General features: G+C 54.8%; 1 protein-coding gene across 1 annotated transcript in view; it reads left to right on the top strand.

The window, feature by feature from the left end:
* The first annotated feature begins 1,343 nt into the window (after positions 1 to 1,343).
* The window catches only part of LOC135425157 (collagen alpha-1(I) chain-like), an 89,536-nt gene continuing 63,334 nt past the window's right edge, over positions 1,344 to 27,545 (top strand). The window contains exon 1 of the mRNA XM_064677141.1: positions 1,344 to 1,456. Within this exon, the coding sequence (XP_064533211.1) occupies positions 1,360 to 1,456 (97 nt within the window). The 5' untranslated portion in view covers positions 1,344 to 1,359. The remainder of the gene's footprint in view (positions 1,457 to 27,545) is intronic.

Below are 27,545 nucleotides of genomic sequence, written 5' to 3'. Positions count from 1 at the left end.
TATTTTGGGGATCTCTGGGTGACGGTGCAGAGAGGGTTGGGAGTGAGCCTGGCTCTTCTTTGGGCCTGAGCCAAAACCCCCACAGGGCATCTGTGGCTTTGTGACACTGGGGTTTGTCACACGTGGGAGGCAGTGTGGCCTCAGGAGTGATACTGGTGGCACTGGAGAGCTGAGTGTGGGGCACAGAGCGGGGGCACTGCAGGGCACAGTGCAGGTGTGGGGTGGAGAGCAGGGAAACTCACTTCAGGGGTGCCAGTCTGCCATGGTGGCACAGCTGGGGGGGACACTGCAATGGTGTGAGGGTTGGGCAGGACCTGGGCTGGGTCAGGCGTACCCCAGTAATCCCAGGAAGGGGGTAAACTGGCCCAGACTCTGCAGAAAGGGGGGGTTATACCCAGTACACTGGAGAACTGGGGTCATCTCACTCACCCCAAAATGCCCCAGTGGGAAGCTGCTGTGTCCTGTCCCCCTGCAGGAGCAGGGCTGGGGCACAGTTTGGGGGGGGTGAGACCCCCTGAGAAACATTCACAGCAAGTTGTACCTGGGGGGGGTGCAGGATGTCCCCTTTAGCTAGAGAGGGCAGACTGGGGGGTGTCACCAACCCCTGCAGCACCCGCGGGACGCACAGTCCGGTGTGTGTGTGGGGGGGGTGTGTCTGTCTGTCTGTCAGTCTGTCTGTCTGTCTGTGTGCTACGCCGTGTAGCCTCATCCCCAGGCTCTGAACGCCCGGGGGGCGCTGGAAGCACGTCTGATTTTGGGGTGGGGGAGATGATGGGGGGATGGTGGGGGGCATTAACCCCTGAGCGCCGGGGGGTGTTGGAAGCGGGTCTGTTTTTGGGGTGTGAGGAGAATGATATTGGACATTAACCCCTGAGCACCGGGGGGCCCTGGAAGCGCGTCTGATTTTGGGGGGGAAGATGATGGGGGGCATTAACCCCTGCAGTGCCGGGGGGCCCTGGAAGCGCGTCTAATTTTGGGGGGGAAGATGATGGGGGGCATTAAGTGCCGCAGCGCCGGGGGAGGGGAGGTGGAACCGCGTCTGATTTTAGGGCTTGGTGATGGGGGCCATTAACCCCTGCAGCGCCGGGGGGCCTTGGAAGCCCATCTGACTCCGGGGGGTGGGTGATGGGGGGCATTAACCCCTGAGCTCCCGGGGGCGCAGGACCGGCTGTCCCCCCCGTGCCGCGCTGCGTGCGGGGCAGGGGCGGAGTGCCGGGGGTCGTGGGCCGGGTTCCCCCGTGTCCCCCCCGCAGGAGGGGGGTGCGGGCGGGCCGGGGCGGGGGCGGGGGCGGGGGCCGGGGCCGTCCTGCCCCGGCGGCGGAGCCGGGCGGGGATGCGGCGGGGCCGGGGCCGGGCACGATGCTCGGCGGGGCGCTGGCGCTGGCGCTGCTCTGTGCCCTGCCCCTGTGCCCGGCGGGGCTGGAGCCCCCCGAGACGGGCTCCGGGCTGGACACAGGTACGAGCGGCGGCGGGACGGGATGGGGGGGGTCCGGGGAGCTGCGGGGGCATCCCGGGCCGGGGGGGCATCCCATCCCCGCTGGGATGCACCGAGAGCCCGGGCACCGGGAGCGGGGAGAGGGGGGTGAGCGGCCGGGACCCCTCGGCGGTGGCCGCGGCTCTGCAGGGATGCGGTTCCCGGGGATGGGGGTGCTGGGGGTGCATCCCGGCCGTGCTCGGGGATTCCCGGCTTTCCTGAGATTCCAGGGGGTAAACGTGACCCAGCCCAGGTCCTGCCCAGCCCTCACACCGTGGCAGCGCCCTCCCCAAGCCTCGCCACCGTCGCGGTGGGAGGTGTTTGCAGACGGGCACCCCAAAAGGGAGTTTCCCCGGTCTCCACCCCACATCTGCCCTGGGGGCAGAAAGGCTTCCCCCAGTGCGAGGGGCTGCTGGGGGGGCAGGAAGGGTAGGACTGTCTTTGGGGGTGTCACTGTGGCACGAGGGTCCCGCTGGCACAGCCATCCCTGGAGCAGGGCTGGGTCCCTCTCCCTGCGGGTGCCGGGATTGCTGGGATTTGTGTGTGGCTTCTTGGATGCCTAAAATCATGGAATCATGGAATGGTTTGAATTGGAAGGGATCTTAAAGATCATCCAGTCTCACCCCCTGCCATGGGCAGGGACACCTTCCACCAGCCCAGGTTGCTCCAAGCCCTGTCCAACCTGGCCTTGGACACTTCCAGGGATCCAGGGGCAGCCACAGCTTCTCTGGGCAACCTGTGCCAGGGCCTCCCCACCCTCACATTTGACTGAACATCATCCAGGGGTGTGGATTTACCCTTTGGTCACTGCTGCCCAGGCTGGGGAAGATCCTGAGCTCAGGAATGTTTTCAGGTTTTATCATAGGTCCAACTGGTGCATGGGGCAGAGGCCTCCAAAAGTTCGGGTTTCTCAGGCTTTGGCCTAAAACAAGACACTTCTTTGGTGCTGAGGCTCCTGCTCTCCAGCCAATCCCTACTAATGGAGCAGTTCTGCTCCAAGGAAAGCTTGTGTAGCACAGATCCCAGAAATATCCTCGAGGAGCAGGATGGGGAGCGAGGGGCAGCCACTGCAGAGCTTGGCTGGCCTTCCTGACCTCGGAGCTGGGATTGGCTTCCTGAGCCAGAGCAGGGACCTGTGGCCCTCCCGGGGCTGGCTGGGGGCTTTGTGCACTGATCCCGAGTCCAGTGGGGAATCCTGAGGTGTGGAGGGAGTGCCAGAGCAGAGCAGCTCCTCACTGGAGCTGGGACTTGGTGTTCAAAGCTGGTGAGACCTTGCTGAGGTTCCACATTCCCTTTGCTCCACGCAAAGGGGACACAGCATGTGGCAGCTGTGACACTTTTGGGTTGGGAGAAAATTAGGATCCATTTCTTAGGTGGATTCATTAGGAAATAAGGATCCCTGTCTTTCCTCACTCCAGCTCAGGCAGGATACGGATATTTCTTGATGCCTCTTGGTTCTCTGCTTGGGTTGGGGCAGCCAGCACTTGGTATCCCTGCAGCATCCCTGCCATGGAGGTGGCACCATCCCCTCCCTGGAGTCCAGGTGGAAGGGTGGTTTGCATGGATGGTCCTTGGGAGAGGTCAGTGTCTGAGTACCTGAGCCCAGCTGGGGCTTTGGGCTGTAAAAGAAGGAGTTTAATCCATCTGGGAGAGAAACTGGGCTGAGGCCATTTGTTGTGTTTGTAGCCATCACCAAAAGGACACTCCCTGAGGGGCTCAGGAGGGCTCAGGGTGCCAGAAATGGGTGGGAAGAGACTCCAGTGTGCTGGGAATGGGGATGCCTGGTGTCCTGTCCCCTGGGAGCACTGTTCCCCTGGAGCACAGCTATGCTCTCTGAGGAAACAGTGCTTGCACTGGATCAAATCCATCCCTTGAGCTCTAACCCACGTTACCTGGAGCAGCAGGTGGACCTGGAGATGGTGGAGAGGTTGATTTTCAAGGGAGCAATTCTTGAACTTGCACCTCTTTTGTGTGATTTCCTAGAATCCCAGAATGGTTTGGGTTGGAAGGGACCATAAAGCCCATCCAGTGCCAACCCCTGCCATGGGCAGGGACACCTTCCACCAGCCCAGGTTGCTCCAACCTGACCTTGGACACTCCCAGGGATCCAGGGGCAGCCACAGCTTCTCTGCCCAACTGTGCCAGGGCCTCCCCACCCTCACAGCCAACAATTCCTTCCCAATATCCCATCTATCCCTGCCCTCTGGCAGTGGGAAGCCATTCCCCCTTGTCCTGTCCCTCCATCCCTTGTCCCCAGTCCCTCTCCAGCTCTCCTGGAGCCCCTTTGGGCACTGGAAGGGGCTCCCAGCTCTCCCTGGATCCTTCCCTTCTCCAGGTGAGCACTCCCAGCTCTCCCAGCCTGGCTCCAGCCCTGGGAGCATCTCTGTGGTCTCCCCTTGTTCTTTTTATTCTGGGAGCTGCAACAGTTCCCGAGTGAGGCCCCTGCAGTGCTGTGGGTCCGTGATGGGGAGGGAAAGGTGGCACTGGCAGATCTTTGCTGGATTTGGGATGTTCTGGGGCTGCCCCTGAGCATCCCCCTCCAAGCCCTCAGTGCCCAGACGTGCCAACACCAGCGGGCACAACGTGAGGGTGTGCAGGGCTTTGCTGAGCTCACCCCCCACTCAGAGATGCTGCGTTTGGGGAGGAGGAGAAAGTGGGAAAACTCCTCAGCCCGGTGGCTCTGGGGCTGCTTTTCCCTCCTGAAGTGCCATAAATAAAAATTGCAGCCCTGCCCTGCGAAACACAAAACTTCCCCAAACCACCCCAGGAAAATCCTGCCTGGGAACAGGACCCAGAAATGAAAGCACACGAACAATTTGCCGTTAATTAAAGCTCAGAGCTGTCCAATTAGGATCTGCTTAATTAAGGGGCTCCTGCAGATGGGCATTTCTTGCTTGGGGGTGGGTGAAAATAGTCTTTCAGGAAATGATCCTGCTGGAGGCCTGCTGCTCTGAAATGTGGGACCCAGAGCTGTGCAACCAAGCCCCTCAGATCTGGGATGTTTGGGATCCATGTGCTTGTGTCGAGGATGTTTACATGGACCTGGTAAAATTACACTGAATCTCCTGCAAACATGGAAAATCAGATGTAAATTGTGATGTGTTTGTGCTGTGTGTGGGTGTCTGGTTGCATGTGTTTGATATATACTTATATATATAAATTATATACTTAATATAAATATATACATATACTATATACTTAAATATATATATATAAATATATATAAATATATATTTATATACTATATATAGATAAATATATATTTATATATTATATATTATTTTATATTATAGTATATATTATAGTATATATTATTATTCTATTTATATATAGAATATGCAGTATATATATAATATAAAATAATATATAATATATAAATATTTTATATACATAATATATACATATTTTATAGAATTGTATATACTCTATTCTATTATAGTATTAGGTTATTATATGTTATATATATATGTATGTTGTATACAGTATATATAATATAAAAATATGTATTTTTATAGAGAGAGAAATATATATTTTTATATATCATGTTTGTGTCTGTGCCTGTGTAAAGCTTCACAAAAGGATGATAACCTTAACCAGTTTCAAGTCATGGTTCTTAAAACTCCACAAATACCAGGAATGGATTCCTCATGTCACCTCCATGTGACCTTCCCCTCTGGAGGGTCGTGGAGTCCTCAAGTAGGCAGTTATATGGGATTATTAATTTTTTCCCCCTGACAAGACCCTAAATTGTGCATTTAAAGAGGTACAAATGCAGGGGTCGCTGCCTCTCCCCCCATCACCCAGAGCATCTGTGAGCCTGCCCTGGGAGGGCAGAGCAGGAGGGACTGAACTTTTGGGGCTCTCAGGAGCTGTGAGAACCCCAGGCAGACCCCACAAGGGTATTTTGACAGTGCAGCTTTTATCCCCAGGGTCCTCTGTGGGCTCCTCTCCCAGGATTTGTGCACCAGAGGGTGGAGGGAAGAGCCCACCTGGGCTCCATTTGAAGAACCCCTTTATCTGAAATCTGAATTTCCTGAGAATCCATTTCCAGGGTTACCTGCTGGATGAAAAAGAGCCCTTTTCCACCCTAGAATCCTCCAGTCCTTTTGTCCAGGAATCGTTGCTGCTTTCCCTCAGACAAAGGCACGAAAACACTTGATAATTTGGGGTTGTTTGGTTGTTCCCCCCTTGCACTGAACTGGGGGCAGGGGGTGCCTCTGGCTTGGGTGCTTTGGGAACCCAACCTGGAAGTGGCTCCAATTTCCTCTGGAGGAGAAGGCCCTGCCCCTGAGGTGGCACTGCCTTCAGGAGTGGCATGAGGGGGACATTTGCATTTGCTTCCCAAGGTGATGGGAGACACCTGACACTTATGGGAAAGCCATAAGGGATGGGGACATGGGGACACTGGGGAACAGGGACACTGGGGAACAGGGACACTGGGGGGGCTGGATCATACCCAGAGCTGGCACCACTCCAGGGTGCCATGTCCAGCTACCTTCTGCTGTGCTGCTTAACTTTGCCAAACTCGAGCTGTTTGGCTTGAACAGTCTCTCTGTTACACGTCTGTCCCACGCTGAATTATTTGAAAACTTCCAGCCCAAACTGGCCAGCCATTGCCAGGATCCCCAGCCATTGCCAGGATCCCCAGCCATTGCCAGGATCCCCAGCCATTGCCAGGATCCCCAGCCATTCCCAGGATCCCCAGCCATTCCCAGGATCCCCAGCCATTGCCAGGATCCTTGTCTTCAGCACGGATTGGTATTTCTGGAAGCTGAACTTTGGCAGCATCCCCACGAGACCCTTCCAGATTAGACCGAGTTGTAAAATCTTACACTTTTTTCAGCAAGACCCTTCCAGATTAGACCAAGTTATAAAGTCTTATGCCTTTTTTCCTGCAAGTTATAAAATTCTAAACTTTTCCACAGGCCTCATTTCCTAAAACCTCCCTCTCCCTCTGGATCCAGGTGTGGATCCTGCCCTGAGGCAGCTCCAGCATTCCCAGCCCGTATCCCCTTTTGTGCCACCACTGAGCACAAAAAGGATGCTAGTGCTGCTTCCACTCTATTTTTTTCTGTGTTAGTAGGTGGGAATCATCCCATTTAAATTCTGGGAAAGGTTTTCAAGGGTGAGTAAGTGCTGTTCCTTAGGGGGAGATTTTCTCGAGGAGAAGCATAATGGATAAGCCACATGCTGCAGGTTTGTGATCAGATCAGCTTACCAGGAGCTGAGCCAGCGGATACAAGCATCATTCCCATGGAAAAATGAACCCCCTGAGCATGTGCTGTTAGACCTAAAGCAGAGCCTGCCCTTGCTGGAGCACTGACAGGACCCTCCAGCTCCCAGCACTCAAGCCCAAGCTAAGCCAGGCTTGTTTTAGGTTTGCCTCCAGCGAGGGGGAAGATTCCAGGGGCAGACAGAGGGTTTGGTGGGAGAAGCAGCTCGGAGTGGCTGCCCACACCCCCTTCCTTGGGCAGGCTCCCAAAAAGCTCCTAATTTCTTGCAGGAGGAGCCACCATCTGCTCCTGGTTGAGGTCCTGGCCGTGGGGGCTGACGTAACGTCGTTCCACCCTCGGCTGAGGAAGCTGGAGCTTGTTGTGTATGTTCAGAGTGTGAGAGATATATATAAATATATATATATATATATATGCCAGGAATCTTGGCTCTCCAAGCCCTGCAGGGCCAGGGGGGTGGCATTGCAGGTGTGGGCAAGGGGTGCTGGCTGTGGGAGCACTGGCAGGAGCTGGGAATGGCTCAGTTCCGAGGAGAGGAGCCCATTCCTGGACACTGTGGTGTGTGGGGTCGTTTGCACCTCAGGGAGTTGGTTTGGGGCTTGTTTGGGAAGGAAGGGTTGGGAGCCCTTGGTGGATATCAATGGATTTTGGGTGCTGGGCTCAGCCCTGGTGGCCCTGGCTGGGTGCAGGCTCAGGGCTCGGCTCCACAGGGAGGGAGGGAGGATCCCTCCTCCACAGGGATGCTCTGGCACCGGGGAGGGTTTGCTGCTGTTGCAGCTCTTGCCCAGGCAGGTGGGCAGAGGGTCAAAGGGGCTCTCCCTGCTCCTGCCTGTTGGCCCTGGCAGCGTGTTGGGGGACAGATGTGAGTGGAAAAACCTCATTTCCTTCCCCTAAAAAGAGAGCAGGCGGATGTTCACCCAACCTACCACCCAGAGCAAAGATTGTTATACTTTTTTGGTGCTTTTCTCCCTATTTTTGACCAAACCAGGCTGGCCAGGCTGGCTCTGTCCCCTTCCTTCCCATCACAGGCTGGCACTGCCTGTGTGGGCAAGGGGTGCTGGCTGTGGGAGCACTGGCAGGAGCTGGGAATGGCTCAGCTCCGAGGAGAGGAGCCCATTCCTGGACACTGTGGTGTATGGGGTCGTTTGCTCCTCAGGGGGTTGGTTTGGGGCTTGTCTGGGAAGGAAGGGTTGGGAGCCCTTGGTGGATATCAATGGATTTTGGGTGCTGGGCTCAGCCCTGGTGGCCCTGGCTGGGTGCAGGCTCAGGGCTCGGCTCCACAGGGAGGGAGGGAGGATCCCTCCTCCACAGGGATGCTCTGGCACCGGGGAGGGTTTGCTGCTGTTGCAGCTCTTGCCCAGGCAGGTGGGCAAAGGGGCAAAGGGGCTCTCCCTGCTCCTGCCTGTCGGCCCTGGCAGTGTGTTGGGGGACAGATGCAAGCACAGAAATTCCTCCCCCTAAAAATTCATTTCCTTCCCCTGAAAAGAGAGCAGATGGATGTTCACCCAACCTACCTCCCACAGAAAGATTTTTTTTTTTTTTTTTTGGTGCTTTTCTCCCTATTTTTAGCCAAACCAGGCTGGCCAGGCTGGCTCTGTCCCCTTCCTTGCCATCACTCTGAGTGTGGGAGAGCTCAGGGGGAGGCTGAGCATCCCTGGCCCTGGGGCTGCTCCATGGGGTGGAGCAGCACGGTGGGACCCGGTGTTACCCTGGGCTCTGCTTTCCTTTGGGATAAGTCAGGGATTCTGGCAGAGGGAAGTGCTTCCTGATTGCCAGCTGGTGGCAGAGGGATTCCTTGTCCCACTGTTCCTTCATTGTGCAAGGGCTTCATTCAACCTGTGAGCTGAAAAGCTTTGCTCTCTTCTGGTCGTCAATTAAGAAAAAAAAACCTCTTGAAGACTTAAGCGCCCTCCTCCCCTGCCTTTCCCCGCTCCAAGAACTCGGGAGAGCAACAAAGTGACAAAAATCAGCTTCTGTTTAGGGCACGTCAACCTTGACGGCGGGTCTCTGCCCACGATGACGGTAATTAGTGCAGCACTAATTGCCCACGTGGAGCTTTGCCTCTGCCCGGGTCCCTCCCGGCAGGGGAATTCCTGCAGGGGTTAAGGGGCACCTCGGGTCACAGCCAGCTCATCCTGCTGCTGCTGGGGACCAGGGTGCCCTGGGACCCACTGTGGGTGCTGGGGGGGTGATGGGAGTGGGTGGCAGGGGGAGGGACAGGGTGGGATGGAGGGATGCAGCAGGACAGAGGGACATGTCAAGATGGAAGGACACAGCAGGACAGAGGGTCACAAGAGGGCAGAGGGACACAACAGGACAGAAGGACATGTCAAGATGGAAGGACACAGCAGGACAGAGGGACACAACAGGACAGAGGGACACAACAGACCAGAAGGACTTGTCAGGATGGAAGGACACAAGAGGCTGGAAGGACATGCCAGGATGGAGGGACGCAGTGGGACAAAGGGATGCAGTGGGACAGAGAGACACAACAGGACAGAAAGATATGTCAGGACAGAGGGACACAACAGGACAGAAAGATATGTCAGGACAGAGGGACACAACAGGACAGAAAGATATGTCAGGACAGAGGGACACAACAGGCCAGAAGGACGTGTCAGGATGGAAGGACACATCAGCCCCTCCCCCTGTGGCCACAAGTGTCTTTGTCTCCTCAGCTTGGCCACGGTGACTGTGCAGAAGCTGCAGTGGCTCCAGGGGAAGGAGAGCCAGGCTTGGCTGGGCTGGGTTGGATTTCTTCTCCCTGATTTCCTCTCCCCTCTTCTCCCTGCCCCTGGTGCCTGGAGGGGGCAGGGACACCTGAGGTGCCAGGATGGCTCTCTGGGTGGCTGCAGGGTGTTGGAACCCGGGGTGCTCAGCAGCCTGACCCCCAGCAAACCAAATCCCAGGGCCGTGGGATGACCCAGGTTGGGAGGAACCTCAGGAGATCATCTGGTCCAAGCTCTGTGGGGGAGGGAGCCCAGAGGAGATGGTGCAGCACCCTGTCCACTGTGTCCTGAACACCTCCAGCCACCGGGGGTCCACCCTGGGGAGGTTCTGAGACTGATTGTTCTCCCCAAAAGAATTCCTTCTTGCATCACTGGCCCAGGTTGCTCCAAGCCCCATCCAGCCTGGCCTTGGACACTTCCAGGGATGGGGCAGCCACAGCTTCTCTGGGAAACCTGTGCCAGGGCCTCCCCACCCTCCCAGGGAGGAATTCCTTCCCTACATCCCATCTAAACTCATCCCCTTGCTGAGGGTGGGCAACACATCCCCTGTAGGGAAGGGCCAAACCTCCTGTAGCTCGTGTAGCTCTCACAGCTCCCTGGCCCCACTTTGGGGAGTTCCTGTGGTGCTTTTCCCAGAGCCTGGACATTTTCCCCTCAATGGCACAGGAACATTCCTGCCACCATAAAAAGGGTTGGCAGGAGCTGCTGCTGCCAAGAGCAGAGTCATGGGGTGAGGCTGAATCCCATTCCCATGGAGGATCAGCCCATTCCCAGGGAATCTCTGTGTCCGTGTAGCCTTGTTTCCTTCTCTAAGGAGCCCCATAATCTGCATTTATGTTCTCTTGAGAGCTCTGTTTGGCAGTGGGAACCCAGCACTAGGGATGGGACCTCACTTCATGCCCTTCTGAACCTGCTGCAGGGAAACTGGGCACAGCTCAAACAGATTTAGCCCAGGGAAAAACACTTGATTTTTGTTGCTTTCACCAGTCTGAATGAAGTCATTTTTTAAAAATTATTTTTGGTCTTTTTAAATCACCCAAATAGCAGTTTCTATTTTCTTAAAGGGGGGGAAAAAAAAAAAGTGTAGGAAGGTGATTAACTTTTATGTGTTGGAAGCTGCCTGCCCTCCTGACTGCACTACCTCCCCACTCCCAGATGTATCCTAAAGTTGAGACACTGAGATAAGGCATAAAATATTTCCATGGGCACTTGGAGAAATAGGAGAAGGAGGGAGGTAATATATGGCAGAGGCATCTTAAAGCACTTCAGTCCCAAACTCATCCATGACACGTGCAGGGATAATCCCTCCTGCTGCTCTGCAGGGAGGAGGATGCAGCTGATGCTCCTCCCCAGAGCTGGCAGGGAAAACCTGGAGAGGGTGGGGGGAAAGCAGGGAAGGGTCTGGGATCTTCCACACTGGATAGTTTGGATGGGATAAGCCCAGCATCCCTGGTTATTTCATTTTTTGGGGATGGGGAAAGGTCTGGTTGCTGGATACCCAAAGACCTGGCTTGGAGAGGGGATGGAACAGGGTTGGAATGGGATGATCTTTAAGGTTCCTTCCAATCAAAACCATCTTTAGGGTTCCTTCCAACCCAAACCATGTTTAGGGTTCCTTCCAACCCAAACCATCCTGGGATTCTGTGATCCCATGGCTGGGGATGAGCCAAGGACCAGCAGAGCTCTTCCCTTTGAGGGGCTCCATAAATGTCAGTGCAACAGCCAACCTCGTGTGGGCGATTCCTGGGACATGGAACATCCCTTCCAAGTGTCCCTCTGAAGCTGGGACCAAGCTGGGCAGCAGTGGGATGGGGTGGCTGTGGCACAGAGCAGGGCTGTGACTCCCTGATTTTTGGCCCTGGGTTTTTTTGTTGTTTCTCTGCCCGTGGTTTCCAGGGATGGATGCCAGGCAGACACCTTCCCTCCTCCTGCAGGGATCCGAGCTGGGATCTGAGCTGGGAGCTCTGCAAGACAAAACACAGCCAGGCAGTCAGTTCTGTTCCACCAGCTCCTCTCTTTCTGGTTTTTTTGGGGGTTTTTTACATTTTTTAGCCTGCTAGACATGATGTTTGAAAGAAGGGCTGATATTTTGCCAGCTTGCTCTGTCTGACACTTCAGCATTCCCTCTCTCCCAGCCCTGGCACTGCCAGGTTTGTGCCACTGCAGTTTGAGCAGAGAGCTCTGGATTCCAGGGGAGAACTGCAGGAGGTGGAGGGCTTGGAGCAGATCCCACCAGCTGGGGAAAACTGCTGGGCTGCAGGTCAGGAGCTGAGGGGGACAGGACTTGTCCCTGGAAGGTGTAAATCAGAAGAGATGGGAGAAATCTCAGGTGTGAAAATCGGAGAGGAGTAAGGAGAATTTATTGGGATATTCTCTCTGTGGGACTCAGAGCTGATGTGTCCGGGGGCATGGGAGAGCTGGGGGGGTTCACCTGGAGAAGGGAAGGCTTTGGGGAGACCTTGGAGCCCCTTCCAGTGCCCAAAGGGGCTCCAGGAGAGCTGGAGAGGGACTTTGGACAAGGAATGGAAGGACAGGACGAGTGGAATGGCTTCCCACTGCCAGAGGGCAGGGTTAGATGGGATACTGGGAAGAAGCTTTTTATTAGGAGGGTGATAAAACAGTGGCACAGGTTGCCCAGAGAAGCTGTGGCTGCCCCTGGATCCCTGGAAGTGTCCAAGGCCAGGTTGGACAGGGCTTGGAGCAACCTGGGCTGGTGGAAGGTGTCCCTGCCCACGGCAGGGGGTGGAGCTGGATGATCTTTAAGGCCCCTTCCAACCCAAACCAGTCTGTCATTCCATGATTTCTATCCCTCTATTATCAATAAAGTGTGTTTATACTGAGCATTAGGAGTACATGTGACAGGTTGTGGCTGTTCAGAGTGAAAGACATACATTTTATTATTATTTTTCCTGCTTTCCTGCTGCTGAGCCTTTGTTCCTAACCCACATTTTCCATGGCAGCTTCCTCTGGGAGTGGGAAATGCTTGATTAAAGAGGCAGGTTAAACGAGTTGCCATCCAACAAAGGCATCTGTGCCCGGGAGTGAAACCTTTCCTTTGACAGAGCTGCGTTATTAATGGTTTTTTGAAGTCCTTGAATGGATCAATTAAGCAGCTGGGCTTTGCCTGTGGAAATGCTGGGCTTTGTTTTGGCAGGGGGGGGATGTCGCGGGGCTGAGTGAGATGTTCTGTAATGAGAGCCATTAAAAGGTCATTAGCGATGCGCGGGGGTTTGGAAGGCAGCGCTCGCTTTCTGGCAGCGAGTTTTGTGTGAGCAGATTGTTAAACAACTCCTGGGCTTGCTCCCTTGCCTTGCCTTGCCTTGCCTTTGCCTTTCCTTCCCAAACCTTCCCTTCCCAAACCTTCCCTTCCCTCCCCTCCCCTCTCCTCCCCTCCCCTCCCCTCCCCATGCAGGCCCTGTGCTGCTCCCCCCTCTCACAGGTTAAGCCCTTTAAGCTTCTAAACTCACTTTGAGCACAATCCTCTTTAGTGGCTCCTTGTGAAGCAGAGCTCAGGGGAGGCACTTCTCTGAATCCATAATAATCAGCTCATTTTAGAATGCCTGGCTCCTGCTTTTCCCCTCCAAACGAGTGGACTTTTGGGAAGCCCACACCTTCTGCAGTGGAAGTGTTGTTCATTTTCTTCCCCAGCTCTGCTGGTTTTCCCTGGAGCCTCCCCCATGAGCTCTACCCCCCCCAGGTGTTGGTTGTATGGATATTTTTTGAGTTTCAGTGGCTGGGAAGACTCGAAATCCAGATGAGGTGTTTTCCCTAAAGGGAAAGATGTTTTTCCAAATTCAGCCACAACTGTTGGTCTTAAAGTAGGGATTAAGCTGGAGATCTCCTTGGTCATATTCCCTGTAGGACACCAGACCACAGAATCGTAGAATCCAGACTGGTTTGGTTGGAAGGGACCTTAAAACTCATCCAGTTCCACCCCCTGCCACAGGCAGGGACACCTTCCACCAGCCCAGGTTGTTCCAAGCCCTGTCCAACCTGGCCTTGGACACTTCCAGGGATCCAGGGGCAGCCACAGCTTCTCTGGGCAACCTGTGAAAGATCACAGAGAGGGTTTTTTCTGCCTTGAAAATGCATAAAAAGGAGCAGATCCCACACCCAGTGACCGTTATTACCTTTTTTTGAATAATGATTGAGCAAAAGTGACCCAAAATTAACTGAAAGCAGCAGCAATGCTGTGCCTCGCTCTTTATCCCAGGCACACTTGCTTATAGGAGGCAGGGCTTGGATGCCATATTTTTGGTTCTTGTGGTTTAATGATTTAGATTTTGTATTTTTTCTCTCTAAAATACCCAAGGTGGTCGGTGGTTCTTGGCAGGCAGGGCGTGGCTGTGCTCCAGGAGCACTAACTGGTGTTACTGGTGTGGTTCCTCACTGCTCTCTGGAAGAGCTGGGCTGCTGAGAAATCAGATTTTCTGACTGTTGAGATACTGCAGGTCTGTTCAACATCACCTGCACTGGCAGGAGGTGCAGGAGGTGTGTCAGGAGGTGTGTCAGGAGGTGCAGGAGGTGTGTCAGAGAGATTGTCACAGGATAATTCACCTCGCAAGAGACTTCTGGAGACGCTGGAGAAGGTCCATCCTGATCCAGGCCTATGAAAGGGCCACCTGGAGATGGCAGCTCAGGGTGACTGTTTGTGGAAGCAGGAGGGGCACTTCCAAAGCTGTTCCTTTGTGTCTGGGCTCTTGTTTCTGGTTTGTGCAGTCTGGTTTTGTTTAACTTGGTCTCGAGCCTTGGGCAGGAGTGTCTGGGCTTACGTCAGAGGCTGCAGCTTTCCCCTGTCAAGGACAGAGGAGCCAACTGATACTCAGACTGGCAAAGGAGACAAGGCTGACACACTCCAGGAGGTCCCAGGGCAGGGAGGGAGCTCCAAGCCTTGTCAGTGTGGGAACTGCAACTCCCCACCCAGCATTTCGTTCTCACAGAGGAGGGAAGGAGGAAAGGGGGAACGCTGATCCTGAGCTGGGCAGCTGCAGCTCTCTGAGGCTTTAAAGTGATGCAGGAAGGAGAATCCCAGGCTGTCCCAGCATGGGGGGCTGCTCTGCTTTCCCCCAGCCCTTCCTTCCAGCCCAAAGACCCCCGTGCCTTGCAGCTTCCTGCCTCTCCTGAGCCAAACACGTGCGGGCGTGACCGGGAATCCACCCGGGATGGTTTCACACTCACGGGCTGGTATTTCCTCCCCCCCCTCCCCCTGCACGGCCCCTGCTCCAAGCACAGAGCCAGGCATCACTGGTGACCTTGACCTCTGAACTTCTCCTCCCCTCCTCCCAAAACCTGGAGCATCTGGCAGGCACGTGCTGCTGGAGCTGCAGGGGTGACTCCAGTGTCCCACACTCGCCCCTGTGGGATGTGTTTGCCCCCCGTGTGGTGGCTGCAGGTGGGCAGACCCTGCCTCTAACAGTGATCCCCAACCAGAGGGGTGACCCCAGCATCCCTCCTCCTTCCCCACTGCTCAGGGAACGTTTCCTCCAGGGAAAGGGTTTGGGGGTTGGAAGTTCGGCCGTCACAGGGCAAGGAGTGATCGGGGATGACTCCAACCTGGGAATAGTGGGCAGGATCTCCTCCTGGTTCCTGGGCACTCCTGGCTTCCAGCCCAGGAGCTCAACAGGAGCACTTTTTAGGGGCCAATTTGAAGAGGAAACCATCTCGTTCTGGTTAATCCCTTCCTGAGGCCTCCAGCAGCCGTGATGTCACGTGGGATGAGCTTCAGACCAACACGAAGGCACCCAGATGTCTCATTCCCTGGCCAGGGTGTGCTCCTCTCCTCCCAGTTCAGGGGGAAGGGGAAAAGAGGTTCCCCCTCTTCTGTGGGTTGTTTTGGTGTTGTTTCAGCCATCCAGAGAGCCGGGAGGTCCCTGAGATGTTTCCCGTGGCCAAGGACAAGGGGCAGGTGGGAGCTTTGGGAAGGTTGGATCAGGACCTCAGCAATTCCTGCCAGCTGGGGGGGTCTCCCCGGGGCTGTTCCTCACCAGAACCTCTCTCTGGAGGTGTCCCTGTGGGGGAAGGAGATGTGTTTCTCTCTAGGGTGGTTCACTGCAGATGTGGTTGCCCTGATCTTGCATCTCCAGGGCCAACCATGAGTTGGTGCTGCCATCAGAGAGCAGGTTTAGGGCTGGGCAGGAGTGGAAACCAGGACAGGCATTGCTGGGGGTTGTCCAGACCAACCTGGTCCTAAAGTTCTGGTTAAATGGAAGCTTCCATCAGGGCTGGGATGTGGTGGATGGACAATCCTGAGCCTGGAGATGGGCTGGATGGTTTTCAGGATGGGATAATAAACTCCTGGCTTGAAAAAAAAGGGGAAAAAAATAATGAAGTTTTGAAAGGCTGACTAAAAATCACCTCTGAGCCTTTGCATTCAGCTTTTTGTGCTTGGACCATGAGCAATCAGGTTTCCCAAGCTTTTCTCTGTAGCTGTGAGGCTCAGGAAGTTTAATTAAGGGGAGGTTCAGGCTGTTAATGAGTCCAGCAGCTGGAGCATTAAGTCTTTGTCTGCAAAAGCAGATCTTGAAAGCAGCAGGTCCAAGACTCTCCATGGGCTCTGTGGTTTTTCCCTTGGACTGGTCCTGGATGTTCAGTGCACAGGACACTGTCCGTGTTGGAGGACATCAAATGTTTGTCCCCAAAACAGAGGTGCCCTTTTGTGCAGCCCAGGACTGCTCTGCAGAGTAAGAACTGCACAGTGAGTGGGATGGTTGGGATGTTCCCCCTGGAATGACTTCCTGAGCCTAAAGAAAATCACTTGTGTGTTGGGTTTGGTTTGTTTGTTTGTTTGTTTTTTATTTGCTGTGTTTATTTTCCCCCTTCAGAAAGAGTTTGCAGGAGTGTGTTGTGATTGTGTCTCTGCTGCAGCTTGGGAGGGTCTGGACTAAGTTGTCCCAAGGGAGCCACTTTTTCATGGTTTGGGTTGGAAGGGACCTTAAAGCCCATCCAGTGTCACCTCCTGTCACGGGCAGAGACACCTTCCACTAGAACAGGTTGCTCCAACCTGGCCTTGGACACTCCCAGGGATCCAGGGGCAGCCACAGCTTCTCTGGGCAACCTGTGCCAGGGCCTCCCCACCCTCACAGCCAACAATTCCTTCCCAGTATCCCATCTAACCCTGCCCTCTGGCAGTGGGAAGCCATTCCCCCTTGTCCAGTCCCTCCATCCCTTGTCCCCAGTCCCTCTCCAGCTCTCCTGGAGCCCCTTTAGGCCCTGCCAGGGGCTCTCAGCTCTCCCTGGAGCCTTCTCTTCTCCAGGCTGAACATCCCCAGCTCTCCCAGCCTGGCTCCAGAGGGGCTCCAGCCCTTGGAGCATCTCCGTGGCCTCCTCTGGACTCTCTCCAGCAGCTCTATGTCCTTCCTGTGCTGGGAGCCCAAGGCTGGAGAAAAGGAGGCTCAGGGGGGACCTTCTGGCTCTGCAACTCTCTGACAGGAGGGGGGAGCTGGGGGGGGTCGGGCTCTGCTCCCAGGGAACAAGGGACAGGAGGAGAGGACACAGCCACAAGCTGCACCAAGGGAGGGTCAGGTTGGACATCAGGAGGAATTTCTTCCTGAAAGGGTGGTCAGGCCTTGGCAGGGGCTGCCCAGGGAGGTGGTGGAGTCCCCACCCCTGGAGGTGTCCATGGAATGCCAGGATGTGGCACTCAGTGCTCTGGGCTGGGGGACAAGGTGGGCACCAGGCACAGGTTGGACTCGATGGTCTTGGAGGTCTTTTCCAACCAAACCTCTGGGATTCTAAACTGGCTGCTATTTTATTCCTTGCAGCCACAAAACCAGAGTGTGTTTTCCCTAACCTGGCTGATTTTCCCTCTCTGCTGCCAGAGGACCTGACAGGCAGGAACCCTCAGCAGGGCCAGGGAGGCTCAGGGCAACCTCCAGAGGAGCCAGAGACATCCCAAAAGCATCTTCCCAAAGCTTCCTGTGCTCAGAGCTCTGCCTGACAGGAGGGAGGAGCCGGGGGGGGGTGGTTCGGACTCTGCTCCCAGGGAACAAGGGACAGGAGGAGAGGAAACGGCCTCAAGTTACATCAGGAGAGGTGTAAATGGGATATTCGGGAAAATTTCTGCATGGAAAGGGTTGTCCAGCCCAGGGCAGTGGTGGATCCCCCATCCCTGGAAGGCTTTAAAAGCCCTGTGGAAGTGGACTTGGGGACGTGGGTTAGTGGTGGCCTTGGCAGTGCTGAGGGAATGGTTGGACCCTGTGACTTCAGAGGGCTTTTCCAACCTGAATAATTCCATGATTCCCTGTTTACTGCAGGTTTCCAGGCCTGCCCCTATAGGAGAGCTGCCTGCCACGAAGAAGGGACAGGGATCAATGTTTCCAGCAGCATAAAGGGATGCACGTTGCTCTGACTGCATAAATGAGATTTTCCTGCTTAGCTCAAACCTAAAAGTGGGTTAAGCTTGTAGGAGAGAAGTTGCCTTGTTTCTGAGGCCTGGAACATCAACAGTTGCCATATCAAAGGCAGCCCCAGAGCTGCAGGCTCAAAGCACAGTGATCAGGGGATCACTGACACCTCTGGCTCGTGGTTGATGTTGTGTTTAAAGGGATGCCCTGAATTTCTTGTCTTTGTAGCTCCTTCTGCAGCCAAGCAGAGCAAAGGCTCCTCTGTAGCTCCTCAGACCCAGCTGGAGTTTCTCTTTAGCATGATTGAGGGTTTGCTGTCAAACACCATCTCATGGGGCTCTCTAGACCTCCATCAGGACTGGAAATCCCGTCTCCTTCCCCTCATTTCCTGCAGAAAAGGAACTGCTTGTGGCTCCCTCTTAGCAGGACAAGAGGGAACGGCCTCAGGTTGCAGCAGGGGAGGTTCAGGTTGGATATTAGGAAAGATTTCCTCACTGAAGGGGTGGTTAGGCACTGGCACAGCTGCCCAGGGCAGTGGTGGACTCACCATCCCCAGGGGGATTTAAAAGCCATGTAGATGTGGCACTTGGGGACATGGGTCAGTGCTGGCCTTGGCAGTGCTGGGGAATGGTTGAACTTGATCATCTTAGAAGTCTTTTCCAACCTAAATGTTTCCATGATTCTCCAGGAGGGATTGGCATCCACAGAGCTGCCCAGCACTGGGCAATCCCTTCTCCAGTAACATCCCAGCCCTTGTAGGCACAAAATCCATCCCCCCATGGAGCTGCAGGTGAATATTCTGTCTCACAGTCCCTCAAGGCAGTGATGACATGACGTTTGGGCAAGCTCTGGAACTATAGGAATCAAATATTTTAAGGAGAAAGCTGTTTGACCTTAGGTCAGAGTCCTGGTCCCTGGGCTGTGGCGGGGAGGGAACACCTCCATGGCTTTGTAAGTCTGTGATTTGACCATTAGTTTTTCAGATTTTATAGTGAAATAATATAACATTTTATAGTGAACTAATATAATGAAGTGTTTAGGGTTGAGCTGATTCCTTGGAGTATTTATTTTGCTGGAGGTTCGATGGGAATGGTGCAGCACTTCCAGCCAAAACCGCTTTTTACCTGATTGGTTTTTTGTTTGCTTCACTTCCAAACTAGAGGAGAAAAAAAAAAAAAAAAGAAAGAAAATCACTTCTTCATGTATTCCTGCTGCTCCTGGAGCACTGGAGTGTGCTGCAAAGGCTGGAAACACTGCTCCAGCCCAGCGGGAGAGGCTGTGCAGCAATCGCGGGGACATTTAATCTGATGAGTGGAAAACAAACTCACCCCGGTGGGTTTGGAGGAGCCCTGTGAGAGCTCTGCAGGCTGCAGGCTGCTGAGGAATAAATCTAGCTGGAATTGCTGGAATTAGACAGGAAAACAATGTTCTGTGCCCTCAGGAGATGCAGGTGTGGGGAGCAGCCATCCCTCAGAGTCTGCAGCACACGGAGAGTGGGGGAGCTCTGTAGGGTTGCTCCTTATTTGGGGTATTTCTGGGAGAGCTGTGCCATAGCAGGGGGTTGTCCGTGTCTGTGGAACTCCCACATGGGATGTGCAGAGGGTTTTTGGGGATTTAGGTCTGGTGGGTTCCCAGATTCTTCAATCCTCTGCTCCCCTGGGGCCGTGCTCGCTGCAAAGGCCCCGTTTTGGATGCCTTGGCTGCTCGTGCTGCACATCTGTGCTGGGCAGAGCTGGGCTTCCCTGGCACGTGCCTGGGAAGGAAAAGGGTGGAGAGCAGGGTTGGGAAGCAGGGGGGTCCTTTCCCAAGTCAGCTGTGGATGCTGGATGTTGACACTGACCCTCCCTGGCACAGGGGTTTGCTGGTCCCTCAGGGGTGCCTGGAGGTGTCCTCCACCCCAGCTCCTCCACCCAGTGCTGGAGGGATGTGCCAGTGTCCAGGGGGGCAGCAGAGTGCCCTGACCATCCCCATTCCCTCCCTACCTCTGTGAGCAGGGACAGGGCCCAGGGAATGGCTGGAGCTGTGTCAGGGCAGGCTCAGGTTGGATCTCAGGGAAAGGTTCTTCCCCCAGAGGGTGGTTGGCACTGCCCAGGCTCCCCAGGGCAGTGGGCACAGCCCCAAGGCTACCAGAGCTTCAGGAGGGTTTGGACAACGCTCTGAGGGCCAGGGTGGGATTGTTGGGGTGTCTGTGCAGGGCCAGGAGTTGGAGTGGATGGTCCTTGTGATCCTTCCAGCTCAGGATATGCTGTTTCTACAGTACCTTCCTCACTCTGCTCCCAGTTTTCCCTCAGAGGCTGGTCCATATTGGCCAAGACTTTGACCTCCACAGCTGCCAGGGATGGGCATCTCAACAGCTTGAAAATCCCAGACCCTTTGAAGGATCCCTCTAAAATCCCCCCTAAGCTGCCATTTGTTGTGACTCTCCTTCTTACTGGCACTGAGAGGCAAAGCCAGGTGGCAGGGATTGTTTTACACAAGCTGGGAATGTTTTAATGTCTCGGAAAGAGAAACCTTGAAACCTTCCCCCAGAAGGATTTCTCCCACCGTGATACTGGATCCAGGATACGGCTTAAAAAATCATTCCTGGCGCTTTTGGAGGACAATGTGATACATTGTTTTAGCTTAGGAAATCCTTCTCTCTCAGTCTGGATAATTAGTTCATGGATTTAGCTTTTCTTCCTCTTTTTAATCATTATCCAGTGGTGGGGCAGTGGTGGAATGCCCTGCTGACTTCAGGGAACCAAGGTGGGTTAAAAGTGATCACAGAATCAACTGGGTTGGAAAAGACCTCTGAGATCATCGAGTCCAACCCTTGACCCAACCCCACCTTGTCCCCCAGCCCATGGCACTGATGCCACATCCAGTCTCACCTTAAACACCTCCAGGGACGGGGACTCCACCCCCTCCCTGGGCAGCCCATTCCAAGGGCTGATCCCTCTCTCTGCAAACAACTTCTGCCCAATGGCCAACCTAAACCTGCCCTGGGGCAGCTCCAGGCTGTGCCCTCTTGTCCTGCTGCTGGTTCCTGGCAGCAGAGCCCGACCCCCCCCGGCTCCCCCCTCCTGGCAGGGAGTTGCAGAGAGTGAGGAGGTCTCCCCTGAGCCTCCTCCTGTCCAGGCTGAGCCCCCCCAGCTCCCTCAGCCTCTCCTCACAGCACTTGTGCTCCACACCCTTCCCCAGCCTCGTTGCCCTTCTCTGGACCTGCTCCAGCCCCTCCATGTCCTTCCTGAGCTGAGGGGCCAGAGCTGGGCACAGCACTCCAGGGGTGGCCTCCCCAGTGCCCAGCACAGGGGCAGAATCCCCTCCCTGCTCCTGCTGCCACCCTGTTCCTGATCCAGGCCAGGATCCACTGACCTTCTTGCCCATCTGAGCATCCCTGGCTCCTGTTCAGCTGCTGTCAGTCAGAGCCCCCAGGTCCCTTCCTGCCTGGCCCTGTCCCCCCACTCTGCCCCCAGCCCGTGGCACTGCAGGGGTGTCCATAAAGTGGGAATTCCAGTGGTCCTCTTCACCTTGTGCTGGATGTGGTTTGCAAGTGAGGTGGAACAGCCAAATCTTTGCTGCAGAGGTTCTCAGAGTGGTGCTGAGGCACCCAAACAGCTGTGGCTGCACAGAGGAAGACCTGGGGCTGTTCTTCAGGTTGGCTGCTTCCAGCAGAGGAAAAGTGAAGTTGAGGGAAGGTGGGAACAGTGAAGCTGAGGGAGGGTGAGCTCAGGAATCTGCTCTGATGGACTTGGTGGAGCCTGAAGCTGAGCTATCAGTAGAGAGGTTCCCCTTGGTGACTTGGTGTGGGGGGTGGATGGAGCAGAGCTTGTGAGTCGGGGTCTGCTCAGGTGAATCATTTCAAATCAGGAAGTGGGAGTGAGATTCCAAGCAGTTAAAACAGTTGGGCTTCCTGGGGTTTGCATAAAAAGGTCTTTTATTGCAGGGAGAGGAAATGTCCTGTAGTCTGAGGGGGTTAAAAATAAAATTGAGTTTTTGAACAGCTGTCTGTGTTTCAGTTAATTAAAGTTAACTTGCACCGAATACAAGAAAACAAGAAAGAGGGAACTCATCCACAGACAGAGGTGAAACCCTTCCTTTCTGGGTTGATGACTCATTTTCCTTTTTTTTTTTTTTCTTTTTTCTATTTTATTCAGGTATTGGGAAAGTTTTCTGTTTGGCACTGATTCCTTCCCAGCAATTCCCTTTAACCCTGAGAGCTCCCCCCATCCCAAATGCAGTGTTTTCTCAGTCGTGTCTGTTCAGAGAAGTGCTGCAGTACTGAAATGTGTTTTCCCCCACTCAAAGGCAGAAGGAGGAAGGAAGAACACATATTTTTATTTTTTTTTTTTGCAAGAGCCATCCCTGCTGTTAAACCAAGACTTGTCATCTCTGTTTCTGGGGCTCTCCCCAACCCAACAGTTCTCTGTGCAGAGGCACCGTGAGCGTGTCTGACCTCGGCCCTTCTCAGCTTTACTTGTGAGGAATAATAAAGGCTTAAAAACTGGGGTTTGGTGGGAGAAGAGAGATTTTCCCTCTGGGCTTCTTCTGCATAAGAGACTCCGGGAAATTCTCTGGGTTAGTAAAGGTATGGAGAGAAAGGAAAACTTGATTTGAGCTGGGAAACGATTTTGGGAGGGTTGGATGCTCCAGTGCAGCCTTAGAAGGAGAAGATACAGGAGTGGGCAGGAGGATTTTCAGCAGGAGGAAGAGGATTTTGAACCCTGTGGAGAAGACAGGGATGGAGATGTTCCCATCCAGCTTCTGCATAAAGGCTGAACGTTGCAGAGGTTGACCCAAGCCCACGTGCTGAGCGTGTCCTCCTCGGATCCTCATCCATAAATGAAGTTGCTGGTGGCTCCTTCAGCCCCAGTGGAGCATCCATGCCCATCCTCATCCAAGATTTCCACCTGTGGAGCCTCCTCAGCCCAGGATCTGGTCCCAGCGAGCCAGAGCTCATCCCTGGGCCATGGGGGAGCCGTGGGGGATGAACATGTGCTGAGGGAGCTCCGAGAGGATCGGCCCCTCCTGAGGAGTGGGAACGTGGTGCCTCCAGCACAGTTTGGGGTTTGGCAACTTCTCTCCACGTGAAAAAAAAATCCCTGGTTTGTGTTTATTCACCTGGAGCCTTCTGAGCTGTGGTTGCAGCATTATGGTGAAATGAGGCTTTAGAAAGAGAGATCTTTTGGCTGGAGGGGTCTCATGGTCCTGCTGGTGGCCCCCACACCTGGAAAAGGAGCAGCTCCCGGCACGGAGCAGCTTTTTGTGGAACTCCAAGGCTCCCAGGCACCCAGAGAGAATTTGGGTGTAAAAACACCAGCGGAGGGGGAGAGGTGGGAGGCGAGGAGCTCTGCAGAACGAACTTGGAGGAGCACTTGGGAGTCTGGTGAGGGTTGAAACTGCAACAACTCAATAGTTTGTGCAGAGAATTGGCAGCCACGAGGGCGGAATGAATCACAAATGTGCACATGTTTGGCCTGAGGTGAAAATCCCAGCGCTTTTTGGCTGTGAAATGTCAGCTTGTTAGTCTGGGAAACGCTCATTTTTAATTCTTGCTTTATTCTCGGGAGCTGCGTTGAAGGGAGCGCGAGGGGAAGGTCGGGGCTGCCGCTCCTGCCCCGGGGCTGTGCTGCTGTCGGCACAAGAGGCTCTGGTGCTTCTCCCTCCCTCTCATTCCTGCTCCTTTCCTGCCCATCCCCCAGGGCAGGTGGTGCCTGGAAGCCAGATCGAACCTCCGGGGCATTGACCCTGCTCACAAGAATTTTAACACCGGGGCAGAGCCCGAGCGCTGAGCTGGGAACAGCAGCTCTGGAAGAGGAGGAAGCAGAGCGGGATCCCTCCAAGGCACCGGGCACTTTGCTCCCCTGCAGGGCAAAACTTGCCCCTCTGATGGAGTTCACTGCTACTGATTTTGGGTTGGGCTTTAATCATACAGGGGCTGCTCAGGGCACTTGTAGGTGCTGGCAGAGCTCAGCTGGGGCAGGTCCAGCTCCCCCAGCCCAGGGCAGATGTAGGTTCATGGGAGCAGCTCTGTCTCCTCTCCCTCAGGACAGGACCCTGTTGCTCTGCAGGGAATTCCAGGATCTCCAAGGTGGTTCATTGCAGCAGAAGGGGCTGTATGTTAGCAAAAGTCAACCATGTAACCATTCTTTAGAGGGAAAATTCGCTTCCCTGGATGATGGCCCAGTGAAGGGTTTCCCTGGGTCAGGATGGGTTTGGACAGAGGTGGGACAGCTGTGCCATAGGGACTCTCCTGCAGCAGACCCCCTGCTCTTGAGAAAAGCAGGCAGGAGTGTCCTTTCCCTGCCAGCAGCCAGAACCTCGAGCCTCCCACAAGCTCCCATGAAGCATTCCCAGTGCCATCCCTGCCAGGCAGGAGGCTGGAGGAGCCTGGCAGGCAGCAGACCGTGCCTGGGAGCCCAGACGTGGCTGGGCACTGGCTCTGTGCCCTCTGTGCTTGGCACAGAGCACAGGAGCACATCCAGCCCTGTGTCCCTTGAGTGTCCCCTGCCTCTTGCCCTCAGGCTCAGTGCCAGCTCAGGGCTGGGCACTGGTGTTCACCCAGCTTTGGGGATGCAGCTCTCATGTTTGCCCTCTGCTTTTGGGACCACTGGTTATTCCAGGGTGATGTTTTTCAGGTTTTCTCTGCAGAAACACAACTTTAAATGTGAAAGCAGCTCCCACCCCACCCCCCTGAGGGATTTTTGGCTGCAGCAGGATCTACCATTCCAGACACAGGAGTCCTGCTCGCTGCAAAGTTGGGACCTGCAGTCTGCCACAAGCTCCCACGAAGTTAAATCCCTTGTTAAATCCCTTCAGTTTGCTTCTCCAGCCTCTTGTCACCCCTGAATGTGGATCTGTACGAGTCAAAAGGGGGAATTTGGCAGCTCTGCGTGTGCTGGGGCTGGAGGGCACGAGGCCAAGGGCACAGTAAATTCTGGGCAGGATTTTTTTCCATGTTCCAGCTTCTCCTGGATGTGATAACACGGTGTTTCCTCAGGCAGCGAGGTGGGGGTGACCTGAGCCAGACCTTTCCAGTGTGCTGTGTGATTTCTGCCTGGGTGAAGTCATTGGTTCTTATCAAGCTTGGAAAATGAAGCTGTCTGACTCCCTCGCCTTCCCCCAGGCTATTTGTCTTCTGGGCCACTGCAGGGAGGTTGATAAAACATGTTTGTCATGAACACACTGAGACCCAGCAGAGGGAGAGAGGGTTGTGGTTGCCAGGGCTGGATGGCAGGAGCAGAGCAGGCAGAGCTCTGAGCACAGGAAGCTTTGGGAAGATGCTTTTGGGATGTCTGGCTCCTCTGGAGGTTGCCCTGAGCCTCCCTGGCCCTGCTGAGGGTTCCTGCCTGTCAGGTCCTCTGGCAGCAGAGTCTGAGAGGGAAAATCAGCCAGGTTAGGGAAAACACACTCTGGTTTTGTGGTTGCAAAGAACAAAATAGCAACCAGTTTAGAATCACAGAGGTTTGGTTGGAAAAGACCTCCAAGACCATCGAGTTCAACCTGTGCCTGGTGCCCACCTTGTCCCCCAGCCCAGAGCACTGAGTGCCACATCCTGGCATTCCATGGACACCTCCAGGGGTGGGGACTCCACCACCTCCCTGGGCAGCCCCTGCCAAGGCCTGACCACCCTTTCCATGAGGAAATTCTCCCTGATGTCCAACCTGACCCTCCCTTGGTGCAGCTTGTGGCTGTGTCCTCTCCTCCTGTCCCTTGTTCCCTGGGAGCAGAGCCCGACCCCCCCCAGCTCCCCCCTCCTGTCAGGGGGTTGCAGAGCCAGAAGGTCCCCCCTGAGCCTCCTTTTCTCCAGGCTGAGCCCCCCCAGCTCCCTCAGCCTCTCCTGCTGCTCCAGCCCCTTCCCCAGATGGACACACTCCAGCCCCTCAATGTCTTTCTTGAAGTGAGGGGCCCAAATTGCCCAAATTTGGGCAGTGCAAAGCCTGGCTCGTGGGGTTGCTGGAGTTACAAGCTGCAGCACTGATTCATCAGCTGGGTGTGATAAATCCCTGTTTGGCACAATTAGTTTACCCTGCAGATGTGGAGATCCTGCAGAAATGGAGATGGAAACCTGGGCAACCCCCTGAATTCCCAGGTGAGCCACTCCATGGCAGAGCTGACTGAGCACAGCAGGCTGGGAGGCAGCATCTGTTTGGATCTTAGGGAAATAAAGTGTGTTCAGTTGTCATTTCCCCTGGGGACAGTTGGCAGGAGGGACAACCCTGTCCTTGGGGGCATCAAGCCCATCATCACTGGGTGAGGGAGGGGGTTGTCCTGCTCTGCTCTGCCCTGGGGTGGCCTCACCTGGAATGTTGGGGCAGTTTGGGGCACTGCAATATAAGAGCCATTAGAGAGTGCCCAAAGGAGGCAACGAGGGTGGGGAAGGGCCTTGATTTGAAGCTGGGGGAGGACACTGAGGGCACTTGGGGTGTTCAGCTGGAGCAGAGGAGACTGAGGGGAGAGCTCATGGCAGTTCCAGCTTCCTGGGGAGGGGCAGAGGAGGGGCAGGGACTGAGCTCTGCTCTGGGGGCACCAGGGACAGCACCCAGGGAATGGCTGGAGCTGTGTCAGGGCAGGGTCAGGTTGGATCTCAGGAAAAGAGGGTGGTTGGGCACTGCCCAGGCTCCCCAGGGCAGTGGGCACAGCCCCAAGGCTGCCAGAGCTCCAGGAGGGTTTGGATGATCCCCTGGGGCACAGGGTGTGACCCTTGGGGATGGGCCTGTGCAGGGCTGAGGGTTGGACTGATGATCCTTGTGGGTCCCTTCCAGGTCAGCACAGTCTGTGATCTGTGAGTGCAGCTGGGCCAGCACAGGCCCTGCTCCCACTGGGATGTGTGGGATGTTCATGAGCACAGGTTGCACTTCACCTGAGCCTCCTTTCTACACCAGGTTTGCTCTGGTTCCCTCCAGCTGTGCCCAGAGTGGGGCTGCCCTTGCAGGTGCAATATCTGACCCTCAGGGGCAGCTCCAGTGTTTGAGCACGAGCCCCCCTGGGACTGAAGGCACAAAGGACCTTTCACTGCTCCCCTGCTGCCTCTTTCCTGCAGGTTTTGGGAGACTTTGATGATAACTTGGCAAACAGGAGGCTCAGAGATCCTGAGCCAGCCTGAGCTTGTTCTGGGGGTGACAGATGGCTGCTGGCACACGATCAGACCCTCTCTGGTTGCCTTTCAGCCCTGACTAACATCTGGGTGGATCAGCTCCGAGCTGCCTCGCCTTGCACGTTGCCAGTGAGATCAGGTTTAAGGCTCAGTTTTCCAGCCTCGTTCCATGTGCAGTTTAAAATCCCTGTCAGACTAAACCAAATGAATTCATCACTGGTGGAAGGAGCAGGAGCGGGGGGAGTTTGGAGGGATGGTTTGGTTTTGGGGTGCATGGAGTCTGCATTTGCTGAAATGAGAGGAATTCCCAGGACGGGCGCCCTGGATGTATTTATTTGGATTTTCTGGGGCTGTAATCTGTCCCAGATGTGTGTGTCTGCAGCAGCAGATAACACTGACCCCACTGCTTCCCTTCTCACTCAAGACACTTTCAACATTGCTGAAATAATAGCTCAGACTGAGCCTCTGCCAGACTTTAAAATAACTTCTCTGAGACAATGGGAGGTTAAGCTGGAGAAACATTTGTGAAGATCAACTTGGAATGGAGAAGAAGGGGACCAAGGTATTCTTAAAAAATACTTATTTCCCATCAAACTCTGGCTTTGTTCCAGAACCCTGAGACTGCATTTCCTCTTGTCAGAGATCTTTCTGCCTCTCTCACCTCTGCTTTTTCAGTTTTGCTGCTCCTGGTGT

This window comes from Pseudopipra pipra, chromosome 20, assembly GCF_036250125.1.
Source record: "Pseudopipra pipra isolate bDixPip1 chromosome 20, bDixPip1.hap1, whole genome shotgun sequence".
Classification (NCBI taxonomy): Eukaryota; Metazoa; Chordata; class Aves; order Passeriformes; family Pipridae; genus Pseudopipra; species Pseudopipra pipra.
This window is presented reverse-complemented; position numbering and strand designations above follow the sequence as displayed.